Below are 13,863 nucleotides of genomic sequence, written 5' to 3'. Positions count from 1 at the left end.
CTATTATCTGTGCTTTTCATTGTGTTTCCAGCTTATGACGCTTGTAGACATGAGGTCCATCCGCTTTGGACACTCACGCTGTAAACTTTTATATCTTTTTTTTTATTCATTACATAACTAATGGCTCCGCACACTGGACGCGGAAACGTTTGCCGCGCGACAAAATGAGACGCGGTAACCAATGAACACATTAGGAGCTGTAAGCTTATTGGCTACATTTTGCCGCGCGGCAAGAGTTTCCGCGGAGCCATATACCAATCAGATGCAAGATGCACTCACTGAGCGGTGAGCGATCATTCTGGATGTACCCATTGTGTTTCCAGCTGTAGATATCGTCTGCATCGTGGTGTTTTCGCCAGCTTAATTAACGTTAGCAGTACAGTATTACATGAAATGGTTAAATTTTATTAAATAGTACCGGCTCGTGAATTCCGGGAAATCTGGGATAAGAAGCGCGCGATTAATCGTTATCAGAATAAATCTCGTGGAAGGAGGATGCTGTTAAGCAAAGTAACGCTATTGTTTCGTGGAAGGACTGTTCTTAGGAAGACAAATACGATATCGAAGCCGTTTCTTCGGTCGACAATCACTACGCCGTCCGGGGCGATCCTGCCCGAGCCGAAGAGAACACCCTTCAGCTTCCTGGGTGTTGTCAGCAGTGTGATATTCGGCTTGTTAGTCGGTGCCACGATCAGTAAGAACATTGCCAACTTCCTGGAAGAGAATGATCTTTTCGTTCCTTCTGACGACGACGATGACGATGACGACGACTAGCGACCAGCTAGTTTCATTTCATTGTGATTGTTCAAAATACTCAGACGATTAGACGTGCTCTTGATGCTCTTGAAGGTAATTTTTCATATATTCGTAGTATAATTTATAGCAATCATATGCAAAAGCATACATAGAAAAAAATATAAACATACGTGTGTTTCATTTTAATTGCCCCAGACAAATATCTCAGAAACTAAGAGAGATACAAGAAAAAGTTTTATATGAAAGTTGTAGGTTTTTTTCGGGGAAAAAAAGTGGAAATAATGAATTTTGAATAAGGAGCACTATCAAGATCAGGTCAAGGTCAACATGAATTTTTTAAATGGAACTCCCCATTTTTTTATTGCATATTCTTGTAGCATACCTCGAGAGCTTTCCAAAATACTATAATAAAATATTTTTTCATAAAGTACTTTTCGAGTTAGGCTTGAAAGTTATAGTACCGCCGGCATTAGCATTACGCAAGATGTCCGATCGACGGCTAAATCCTCTTAAATGTTTAGGATTCTAGATAACATTTGTTAAGATCAAGGTCAATTAGAGATTGTTTCTCTTATTTTCATTTTTACACTAAAAATTCATTTTTATATAGAAATGTATATTTATATATGATATAAAACATTCTGCTTAAAACATTGTTGAAAAAAATGTTTAAAAAAGTTAATGTTTTATATATATAAATTGATAGAATGGTTCAAATAAATCAAATATAAAAATTAAGGAGGGCTACGAGCCAGTTAACATTAATAACATTTAATTCTTAAAATCAAACATATGAGAAATATGTTTCGACGCCAATCAGGTCATTCTCAATGTTAGAAAAATTAAAAAATTAAAATAATAATGTTACAATAATTGTCGGATTCGCATATTAAAATAACAATGTTCTGTACATTATATAATAAAATTAAAAAATGTCTCAGAGAACGTTGTCTGATATTATCGATGTTATACGTCTCTTTGTTCTTGCACTGCACTATGGTTTATAATATTACAATATCCATTACATTCCTCTTGTTAATTTCTAATTCATAACAGTGTGAAGAAGGTACATATATATTTATTACTTGTTCTGAGAAGAAAAATAAAAATACCACTATCGTTCCAATCATATTAGTTGAGTTTAATTAGATAGTTTTCATCGTTTTATATTGAATATTTTAATGGACCACACAGATTCTTAACCTGCCATAAACTAGGTCAGGTGTCACACTCGACCGATTTTGATTTATGATTTTTATTTTGCGTCGTTTGCGTTGATATGTCGAATAAGAATGCGGGGAGAAGTAAGAAGAAGATAGAAAACCTAAATATTTCTGTACCACTTGCTACAAACCATTGTGCATGAAACATGCCATATTTCAGTGCAAAGACTGAATTACAAACGCAGAACTTTGTGAAGATTAACTGCTAACATTTTATTATTTTTTTTTATAGTTTATTTGTTAAAAAGAAGAAAGACTATCTTTTTATTTCTATTTAATTTTAAGTCGATATAGATTTTCCTGGACACATTAATCTCTTTAACGTTTAAAATTGTTACTAGCTTGATTAAAATTTTAATAAACATAATTTTCATAATTCTGAATATTTTATTTGTTATATAAATTTTTAGTAGGAGATCCTTATGAAGCTGTCTTATGAAGTACTTTTAGATAATATTACTTAAAATTAGTACAAAAAATCTGTCTAAAACTAGTACAAAAAACAAGTTCGGGTATGTCACACCCTACCTAGCAATCGAAGTAGCAATTTACCATCTAGCTTACGCCAAGTTAACAAAGAAGGAACATAGGAGCATTAGATATGTATCTACATTTTTTAATTTTACTATACAACGTATAGAACATTTTAATATGCGAATCCGACAATTATTGTAACATTATTATTTTTATTTTTTAATTTTTCTAACATTGAGAATGATACCGATCGACGTCGAAACGTATGTATTTCTTATATGTTTTATATAATATTTCTTCCTTTTCCTATAATTTTATAAATTAAAATAAACAGATAATAACTTTAAAATAATCTGTTAATTATATATGTGTGCGCGCGCGCGTGTGTGTGTGTGTGCGCGCGCGTGTGTGTGTGTGTGTGTGTGTATTTCAATAATATATTTTGAATAGTTGTCAATTCTAACATGATTGTTGATACCTATAATTTTTACATTTTGATTGACTATAATTTCAAATTTTGATTTTTGTTGATTATTTTTTGCCTAGTTTAAAATAGTATCTGACTTGTTTTCAGATTCAAGACGTTGCAGTGATATAAGATCAGCAAATGTATATGAAATAGAGGAAGAGAAATCTCTTCCCTTATATTACTTAGGTACCTTACTTAAGCTTCAATACCTGAGATTATGTAAATTATCATAGAAATATTTATTTATACAATTGTTGTTAAGTAGAAGTTTTACAAAATCTATGTATTTATAAATCTATGTATATATTATATCTATAAATAAATTGTGTTAAATACAATATAAGTAATACAAAAACGCTCATTATGGCATCTGTACAATCGGGCGGTGTTAATAATCAGATGTGTACATGCGATTGTAATTACATCTCTTTTCAGTCTTCGATTAATATTCACAAATTTCCAAATGCGATTTCCAATAATCTGCTCAAAATTGGCAGTTTATAACAGTGTTTGATAGAAGTGCACTCTAGAAAACTTGTAAAAAAATCTTACTTTAACCCTTTCAGGACTATACAAATTGATTTATTTCTTCTTATATAAGAATTGTTACTTTTCTATAGAAAGATGAAAATGCTTTTTTTTACATTACAATTCGACGATAAACGTTTGTATCACAATTCATCGAACAATTTTTAAAAAGTGTCTATCACATTATTGAAACATAAACTTGCGGAAAATAAAAAAACGGATACATAGTCTAGTCTGTACGAAAGTTTATAAATATGGAAATATATATGTGAATAAATAAATAAATAAGTCTCTTTGAATACACAGAGCATGGATAATAATAACGATTATAAGGTAGACGAATCTGTTTCACAATGTAAAATAGAGAATCGCATCACAGAGAGAATCTTGTTGGACTTAAAGATGAAAATACGAGAAAAAAAAACTCTGTACTTGCATCCGTTTGTATTAAAAAATGAGACTGATTTTTTCGAAAAAGTGCCCGTGCTAATAAATAGAAATCTGAATTAAATTACGTATATTAAGCAGACGCGTAGTATTCAAGAAAGCAATTGGTGAAGAATTATCCAGTAAGTCGAAAGCAAACAAGCAAACGTGGAAATATGAAGTTATTTAAAAGTTAGATTCGTTGTTATTTAGTGAACAATTATTTTATTTCCTGATCTAGATTGATCGTTTGCATCGAGGACACACAGATTATTGCAATGGACCTCCGTTTGGCCGGCATATGAAACACGAATAAGAACGAAAATTGCGACACATTAGGAATCTACATAAAAATGTTGCGCTTGTGTCATACCCTGCCTGCATATAAAACTAACTCCAAACGGTAAGCGTAGTGAACACTGACTTGATTTTACTGCGGCGGCCTCTTGTGTAAACCCCAGCCATGAAAGCATTTCGTAAATCTTCTAGATTCTTTACCTTTGGCAGTTAAAAATAACTTACGGGGTTTGTCAGGTTGCTTTACGCGCAAGTGTTGAATGTATACCTGGAAGAAAAAAAACATGTTAAATTGCTGATATTTTACATTGACCGATTCGTTTAGAATTAAAGGAATCCTAAAGCGAAGTCATCAAAAAACAATCATGCTTACAAACATTATTGTTTTTTGGTGTTCAAGTGCTCAAATTAAATAAGTGATGTTACTCATTTTGGCTATTATCAATTATGTGCCCAAACGTTAAGCTTCTTCTAATAAACTATTGCGTTTTAACATAATTTATACTATTCTGGATTAATGGGAAAGATATATTATAATTTATTAAAACTTATATGTTATTTAGAATGCTCCTCGTCTCTTATAATGCCGAGAGTCACCGAGCGGCTGAGATTACCGAGAAAACATTTTCAGTCGCTTGAAATAAGCGACTAGTGTGAGGAGTTCGCTGCCTCGTTCACTCTCGGCGCATCGAAGGCGAGCACACATGCATGGGCTTGTATGTGTTACAGCACTACGATAAATGACTGAATTTATAGGCGTGGAAAAATGACGTTTTGACGATGAAATTTATGTTGTATGCCATTTCGTTATTTGCTTAATTGTGAAAATAACACTTGTTTCTTGTACTTATCAAAGTCATAATTATCGACAAAAACTAAAATTATCTTGGAATTTTATGTAAAAACGTATTTTTTACTCGTTTCAACAACTGTCAAACCATGTTTCTGCCCAAATATAAACTCACTTTAGGTGCCTTTTACGACGTTAATTAGATTTATCCAAATTGTCTTTACTTACAAATGGCACATAACATAAATTAACGTGTCATTTCTCGCTTCTAACTTCATGATTCCAACATGCCACTGCAACTAGTCAGGAGCCTTAATTTATTTTATGAAATGTTTGTAGAATTTTCATAAAAATTATGACGATTAAACTTGTATAACTTACCTGAGCTGATTTATAGGCCAGTTTGATTTCAACTTCTGAACAGCGAGTACCCAGCCAAAGAAATACCTGTTCTCCATTATCGAGTATCATTATATCATCATCTGCCAAATCGTCCTACAAAAAATAACTCATGATTCATTTATTATAAAAAACCTAAAGAACTCCGATAATATACCAGAGGCTATTGCTATTAATATCGAAATATTTTCCTATTTGAAATTGAAAATTTACTTGACAAAAATCGGTGCACTTTTCGCTGATTGTAAAGTACCCCTTCTCGTTGGAACATCTAAATAATCTTGTGTAATTCATAAACTCTGCATTAGTGTCGTATGGTTTCTTCCCCCCAAGCGCCACCCAGAAGAAATTGTCTGGTTCTTCGCCTTCGTTTAATACTTGCAGGCTTATCCATGGCTGTATATTCAATTTATATTTATTATCAACAATGGAAGACAAAAACATTTTTTCATCTATCTTGCAAACTTTACTTCATAGGAACAAAAAGAATATTTAAGGAGGAACACTACCCTTGAGGCCTAAAAATAATACCTAACTTCGGGTTAAACTAAATTTTTTTGCAGTAAACTAATAAAGTCAATCAAAAATCGTTCTCAAGAGCTTTACTGTATGAACTTTCGAAAGTACAAAAGGATTTTTTGAATTTTTATCACACAAAATGGCGACGCTATATCAATATCATCGAGCCTCTTTTTTTTTGGCGAGAGCATATGCAGTGTACATAAAATTTTCTACGCCTTTTGATGTGAAACAAAAATCCAAAAAATTTTGAACCATTTGGGATATGTGAAATATGTTAAATTTAACACAAAATTTTTTATTGTAATAAAAATGATAAATGAAAAAAATAACATTGTCGATAAAAAATTTCATCTTTAAATGTTAATAATGAGAAAGTTTTCAATATAATATATATATATATATATATATATATATATATATATATATATATATATATAAATCTTACTTCTTTAGATTAAACATCTGAGAATAATCTGTGCAAATTTCAAGTGAATCGATTAAGAATTATTGTAAAAATTGTCATGTACATCGAAAACTTTATTTTGAGAAAAACATGTTTAAAGTTTTTTGGAACTTTTTGTTTATAAGATTATAATCAGAATTGTGTCTTAGTCTGCAATACCTGTGCCATATACAAGTGTACATTTATCTGTTAAAATTTGTTTCTTTGAAAATTTAAGTTCCCATTTGAGATCTATGCAACGTCCGCCGCTTGGAGCGGCGAGGTGAGGCGATGCAAGATATTAACTTTAATGAGATTATACAGTTACGAGATTGACTTAAAACTATTGAAATATTCTTAACAATATAAAATATAAATTTAAGTAAAAAAAATTCGATTTTTTTCAAACCTTAAGAATGGTGGTTTCCCCTTAAATATCTGTTAAGTATTTAAATATTTAATAGATATTTATATTTGCAATCGTTTAAGTTGAACAAAATCCAATTTAAGATCTAAGCACAAAACAGTTATAACTCACATTGTTGAACATTTTCTCTGCTATTTCTCCGATTAGACGAGCGTCTTCGGGATCAGCTCTTGATCCAATCCATGCGTACACGATACCAGTTCCTTCATCAGAATTGTTAAATGGCACATTTAAAAGATAACTGCAAACAAAAAAAGATAAAATATTTTACAAACGGAATGCAATCATGCGTACTTAACGAAATATATCTCACCAGAAAGCAGGATTTAATAACGTCGAATCCGCCGGTATTTGAATGAGCCGAGTACATAAGGCACTGCCGTTACTTCGCAAATGATAGAATTCTACTTTGTTACTACCTGCAACTTTTGGCTGTTTACGTTTGCCTTGATGAATAATGAACTTTCGTTTGAAGTAACTCATGAACTTTAGATTTTCTTGCTGTTGATGTGTCCTTACAACTTCCAGATTTTCTCCGAACAATGATTTAAATTTCTTTTGCAGACTGAAACAAAAAGATATGATTCACCTTATATTGACAATCACAGATTGAATAAATCTGTGGAACATAAATCTGTAGAAATCGCAGATTAGGTAAATGTCTATAGTCTTTACCTAAACGTAAACGTCAGCCATCCCATGTTTCCCGCGTCTCTGCCTTGCCAGAAATACACCGTGCACTGATAATCGTCTTCGTATTGCTCCTCACCGTCTTCATTCTCAGTTATATCCAATGGCTGATTTAATCAAAAGTAAAATGACAATTAACCGTAAATTTGATAGCTTTGCATTGATATGATAATACATTTTACGTACCATCCAATATCGGCATAAGAAAACATAACAATCTGCACTGTAAAAATGTCCTAACTCTTCCTCCGGTAGGCGTACGAATTTTTTTCCTTCTAACACTAATGCTTCCATTCCTTCCAAATCATCGTTCCATTCCGCCATGAGTTGATACGCTTCGGCAGCCGACATTAGTGGTTGTCGTGGCATAAATAAAGCGGCCAAATCCGCCTAAAAATCATATTAAAAAATAAATAAACTTAAACAATAAGAATCATATTTTAGACCATATGTGAGAACACAATCAATATGAACTAGAAATGCCTATACCGGTCGAAACTAGATCTTTAATGCTTAAATAATTCAATGTGAATTTTACACACACACACACAATACATATACTATATATATATATATATACACATGCATATATACCATATTTGTAGTCATTTGAACTTAAATAAACTTAAACTAATAATAATCTTAAATAAAAATAATATAAAACAAAAATGCAGTTATGAAATGTAAATGTACCTTTGTTTCCTGTTGCTTAGCCCATTTAGTAAGATCCGCTCCAGTTTTAGCGACCGATTCAGCCGTTCTAGTGAAGTCCACAGCGATTACTTCGTCCCATCCGGTAAATTTAGACTTGAAAATCTATATAATATATAAAGCAAATATTTTTCAATAAATAGAGTTTATAAATTGAATTTTTTAAAATTAGTTAAAAAAGCATATTCATACCTGTGATTCAGTGCCCTCTTGCAATCTCGTTACCATCGCATATTCTGGCCTTTCTATCATATTAAATAATTCTTGAGATAGTTTCACAGCAGCGGCGCGTACTAATCTCGTCGATTTTTTACCAAACCTAAAGCGTGTAATCAATTTAGTTAATATAAATTTAAGAGACTTAAGATTTAAGAAACATTCTTTACACTTACCAAACATACACATCTAAATAGCAATCTAATATATACACATTGCGATTGTTTAGCAAGGTATTCGTTAACTTTCCGTGAGGAACTTCGACCTGCGGAAGTTCTAGATAACCCATTCCAAGTTGAACTTGATATAATCTGGGCACGAGAGGCACAAAATTTGGATCCACATGCTCCTATTGTAAAAGTAAATGAATCGATTAGCGTAATATACACGATTGAAAAAATAATTATTAAATAATTATTAAAAGTAAGATGAATTAAATAAAATTTCAAACTTATATATAGATAGTATTTTTATTACTGCTACTACGTATATTATAGAAAAGAAACTTACAACAATTTGCAGATTTTGTTGTTCGTAGTCTTCCACTCCTAAATGCAGCAGGAAATCTTCGGATTCGACACCCATGACGTCCGTTAGAATCTCGGCTTTATTTTTCCGTTCGTTCTTATTAATTTTTTCTGCCATCAGTCGTGCTTTTGATTTTAATGTGCTCTTCGCTTTCTTCCCATACCACATAAATATCTTATTTCCCGTATCAAGAACAAATACATAACCGGGATCCAAAGATTCGATACATACTGGAACTGGTTCTAAATGTATAGAAGCTCCTGCTGCGTGTACTCTATATAAACGAGTAATCGCTGGCTGAAAAAAAATTCAATGTGATTTAAAATTCCTCTTTGAAAATTTATATAATTATGATGTAAGAATTAAGCTCACTGTATCTTCCACTGTGTAAAAACCAGACGACGTGCGACCGCCTTCGATATAAGTGATACCTGAATCAAACAGCATCAGAAATTCATCTGATTCATCCCCTTGTTCTTCCCTAATTGTTCGACATTGAGCGCCTAAGTAGTTTCTTAGATTTACGGCGTGAATCGCTGCACACGCTCTTTTATCTAACTATGAGAACAAGTTGTTATTAAATTAATCGTATCCAGATCATATATGCAATAATCTACGTGAAATAATTCATTCATTAATTTTAACCTTTTTTCATTGCCCTGATTCAAAGGTATACATACTGTGGCTTTTTCTCCGATCCAAAAATAGATTGCCCAGGTTAACGATCCACCTTCGTCTATTCCGGTTTTCAGAATGATGTAACAATCGCCTTCATAAAACTTGCCGTGCGCTACCTCCTCGATCTCATTCGGCAGAAAGTTCTCTATTTCCCAGACCGATAAACCGGGTATTTGACCTGCGTCTTCGTCAAAAAATTCGGAATAATCCAACGGTGGTTTCTCTAAAGCTTCATCCCATCGCTTGGGTCTAAAGTATTAATCATTAATTAATAATATGTAAAAAATTAATCATTAATCTATTAAGAAAAATATGAGAAAAATCCATATCGGAAAACAAAAGTGATATATATTAAGAAATTCATAGTTCTACTCACTTCAGGGATTCTGCTTTCGATTCCTCACATTCCTTATCCTTGTTTTTCTCTTTTGCTATGTCCTTCATACCCTAATAAAAGCAATTATAATTGTAAGTTTCTTCGTATATAAACATTATAATGTAACTAGTAAGATGATGACGTACCTTAAGAATTTTTGCTTGATCTTGATCAGCTTCTTCCTGATCTCTTCTTCTTCTCAATCTCATTTTACGCGCGATTGGATCTTTACTATCTAATAATTCAAAAATGTACTTTTATTTAATTACAAAATAATAGATTTTGCCATTTTATTTTTTCTGATGCTTATAATACGTACTAGCAGCTTGAACTGGAGCTGGTACATTAGCACCAGCAAGACGCAACTGATGCTGCAACGAGAAATCAATGTTGTAAAATTCAATGCCCGATCCTCTTTGTACTTCTGTCGGTTTTGGTGGCATCACTAAATTTGGATTGTCTCGCAAATCTAACTGTTCTAGATCGGTGAGAAGGTGAATGGCATCCGGTACAGTAATCAATCGGTTTGACGTTAATATTAATTGCTTTAATGAGCCACACCTAAAAAAAAAAAATATATATATATATTTCTTTTTGTAATATTATTTAAAAGAAAAAAAGATTTTTATTTTTCTTACAGTAAGATAATATGAGAAAAGAATAATAACTCACCTGCATAATCCTTCTGGTATCATCTCTAAATGATTGTTAGCAGCAGAGAAAACCTGCAAAGATGATAATTTTCCTATTCCAGAAGGTATGCCCTCAAAATCTAATTCATTATCATTTAAATACAATCTTCTTAATGTAGAAATCTTGCACAAAGCGGCTGGTATTGCACTTAATTTGTTTCGCGATACGTTCAGAATCTCCAATCTCGTCCACAGTTCTAGAAGATGTCTTCTTATTAGTTCATGCAAAACTATATGACTAGAACAATTATAAAAGTTCAATGTATTCACCGATTGCTGTTGATAATTCCATTATATGATTGCCACTCAAATTTAAACGGCGCAAATTCGACAAGGAATAAAGCGCATCAGGCACTCGGGGTAAATTATTTTGTGACAAATCTAGCTCTTGCAAATTAGTTAACGTTTCTAGACTAGAAGGTATATTATTCAATGTTCGTTGTGTGTCCCGCATTTGTAACGTTGTTAAATTCATTAATGATGGCAATTGTCTGAAACAATATGAGAAAAATAAAGAAATTCTTCTTAGAAAAAAAAAATATTTCAAAGATTGATATGAAAATTTTCTTCTACCTTAATTGGAAATGACCTAAGGGGTTATGATTCAGATTTAAAGTCTGTAAATTAGCCAAACGTCGAGTCTGTGGTGGCACTGTTTCCAGTTTATTGTGACTAAGATCCAAAAACAATAAATCTGTCAAGTGAATGAACAATGTATTTGGTATCGTTTCGATACTGAAAAAATAAAAATAACATTAGAACTTCCTTGATAATTTTTTCCATGAGTAACATACAGTTGCTGATACATACTGATTATGGCTTAAATTAAGATTGAGCAAAGAACGTGCTCTTTCTAGGCCTTCAGGTACCTCCTTCAAATTGTTGTGACTTAAATCTAAAGTTGTCAATTCCTCTAAATGAAACAATTCTGCCGGGATACCACTGGATTTGATATTATTATGCCTTATGTTCAAAGTCCTGAGACAGCCTAATTCTGTTAATTCTCCATATAAACGTTCCAATTTGTTTTTGACAAGTGATAGATGTTCCTAATGAATGATTAAATACATTAATATGTGATCCTAGTTAAATAACTCGACAAATCTTTTTTACTAAAGTTCATGCAAACAATAATAATGATGTAGAAATATTTTTTATATGTAAACAAATATTGTTACACAATTTTTTTCAAGTAATGCTTTACCAATTTCAACAATTTGCCCATCTCTTCTGGGATCTCCATCAAATTTGTTTTGTCTAATTTCAGCCATTGTATTCCAGTCATAAGACGCACAGATTCAGGAAATTTACCATCCTAGAAGTACCGAAAAATAATCTTTATTACTATTAGCTAATCCTAAACCTTATCTCAAACAAGTTGAGATATTGATAGATCAAAAGTGACATGTCATTCAGTTTTTAATCATCTTTTTTTTTATACTAGAGTAGAGATAAATTACGCTTAATAAAAGTTATTATTATTAAGTGTTAACAAAGTTAGTTCAATATACAAACAAAATAAAATTGAAAAAATCCTGAATAGAATCAGAGACATAATTGAAGACATGTTTCAGAGGTTCTTTCGCGTGGTTTTCTGCGAGGTTAACCTCTATGAAAGTCTCTGGCGGTACTCACGCCAAAGTCATTGCTGCTGAAGTCCACGCCTCGCACGAACGGCAGCACTCCGGTGTTCGCCATCGCGCCTACCGGTCAATTGCTGCACGACGACGACGACGAGGACTTGTGTCGTCCTGAACACGAGAATCACGTCTCAGAAATGGGTCCCGCTAAGTCATAAGTATCGGCGCGCCGCGTCCATCCGTTGCTGATCGTCAGACAGGGCAGTGTCTCCGCTAGTCACCACTGGTCCTCACCGCGCTTTATCACGCCATGCGTCACCGCGGTCCGCGACCAGGATCGTCCGGGATCCAGGCCTCTGCAGAACTCGCTCTGGCGTCTCAAGTCTCAACTGTCGCAATGTCTCGATCGAGCGTGCCCAGGTACCGGCACGACGCGCATCACGACTGGGACCACTGGGACTAATTGGGAATACTGGCACACGGATGACGATGACGACGGTTGGATGTGACGCGAGGGGACGGACTTTAACCGTGTCGCGATCCGGAACAATCCGGAGCGAACGGCGTTTCACTCCGTCGAGAGCACGATCATGCCCGTCGTTCCGCGACAGCCAGTTCGTGGCTCGGGATCGTCGGGAACGAGAACGTGAGTCCCGTAGACACGAAACCGGCGTCGTGGGACGATGGGACGTGGAACGTGAGAATGAGGACCGATCCTCCGGCCTCCGGTTTGAGTCCGGTTTCGGCGCGACGATCGGCGTTTCCAGGCGTTCTATATGAATGAGAAAAAAGAATGAAGTATTTCCGCAAGACGCGGCATGTCATCCTAATATTTAAATGTTAAAATGTATTTGTAGAATCAAGAGGGAATTTCCTCACATTCCTACGCTCTCATATGAGATGTATGTAAATTGATGTAAATGTGACACGTGAAGTGCGCGCGTATTCGAGGACATTCGAGGTGTGTGTTTTTGTCTATGCTGTCTATGAATTCATGTGTCAGAACTGTTGGCGTTTGAGAGATTTATAATATTCATATACATTACTGCTTTCGTTTTTTTTTTAATTATTATTTATTATTACATATTATTATTGTATATATTAATATTTATTAAATATAATAAATTAAATATTACTTTAAACTAAATTATTTAATTAATAAATTAAATTAATAAATTAATATACTTATTAAATTACTTATTATTAATTATTATTAATAAAATAAATTACTTATTATTAATTATTATTAATATAATTAATTATTATTAATATACTTATTAAATATAATAAATATAATTATTTTATTGAAGTTAATCCAGTTGATGAAAAAAAACTCGAATCTTATATTTTTAAGAAATTTGTAAGTTGAATTAATGAAGTTCTAACTATTTTAAGAAGTTTTTACATTTTAAATTTATAAAAAATTTCTAAAAAAAATTTACTTTAAACTATTCACAATTTTATAAGTTTTTAAAATTCGAAAATTATAAAATTTTCAGAATTTACATATATAAAGAATTCTAGAAAAGATGTAGACTTTTTTAATTCTACTTTTTTAATTCTACTGCAAATATATTATTATTATTATTATGTCTATATAATACAATGAGAGAGAGAGATAACAATAATAATAGAGTTT

At 32.7% G+C, this 13,863-nt stretch overlaps 2 protein-coding genes across 2 annotated transcripts; one reads left to right on the top strand and one right to left on the bottom strand.

Moving 5' to 3' along the window:
- The first annotated feature begins 271 nt into the window (after positions 1–271).
- On the top strand, positions 272–3,277 carry EMRE (Essential MCU regulator). The gene is made up of 2 exons (XM_087405158.1): positions 272–849; positions 3,028–3,277. The coding sequence occupies exon 1, from the start codon at positions 496–498 to the stop codon at positions 772–774; it is 279 nt and encodes a 92-aa protein (XP_087261284.1). The 5' UTR covers positions 272–495; the 3' UTR covers positions 775–849; positions 3,028–3,277.
- On the bottom strand, positions 3,138–12,921 carry fliI (FLII actin remodeling protein). The gene is made up of 22 exons (XM_011055074.2): positions 12,280–12,921; positions 11,849–11,959; positions 11,455–11,693; positions 11,218–11,379; positions 10,915–11,135; positions 10,625–10,841; positions 10,272–10,513; positions 10,099–10,187; positions 9,953–10,023; positions 9,579–9,825; positions 9,271–9,456; positions 8,881–9,195; positions 8,547–8,719; positions 8,347–8,473; positions 8,137–8,259; positions 7,630–7,833; positions 7,429–7,550; positions 7,067–7,318; positions 6,865–6,994; positions 5,576–5,758; positions 5,345–5,458; positions 3,138–4,441 (listed from the first exon to the last, which is right to left on the bottom strand). Exons 1-22 carry the CDS (start codon positions 12,340–12,342, stop codon positions 4,307–4,309), a joined length of 3,726 nt encoding a protein of 1,241 aa, XP_011053376.1. The 5' UTR covers positions 12,343–12,921; the 3' UTR covers positions 3,138–4,306.
- Positions 12,922–13,863: the final 942 nt, after the last annotated feature.

This window comes from Acromyrmex echinatior, chromosome 4, assembly GCF_024713525.1.
Source record: "Acromyrmex echinatior isolate Ae372 chromosome 4, ASM2471352v2, whole genome shotgun sequence".
Taxonomy (NCBI): domain Eukaryota; kingdom Metazoa; phylum Arthropoda; class Insecta; order Hymenoptera; family Formicidae; genus Acromyrmex; species Acromyrmex echinatior.
The sequence above is the reverse complement of the archived record's forward strand: the minus strand, read 5'-3'. Positions and strand labels throughout refer to the sequence as shown.

Coding starts and splice junctions, on each gene's coding strand:
- EMRE (XM_087405158.1), top strand. CDS start 496: ATGCTGTTAAGCAAAGTAACGCTATTGTTTCGTGGAAGGACTGTTCTT.
- fliI (XM_011055074.2), bottom strand. CDS start 12,342: ATGGCGAACACCGGAGTGCTGCCGTTCGTGCGAGGCGTGGACTTCAGC. Junction 9,196..9,270: donor TTTACACAGTGGAAGATACA/GTGAGCTTAATT, acceptor ATTTTTTTTCAG/CCAGCGATTACTCGTTTATA. Junction 6,995..7,066: donor TTATTAAATCCTGCTTTCTG/GTGAGATATATT, acceptor TTTTGTTTGCAG/TTATCTTTTAAATGTGCCAT.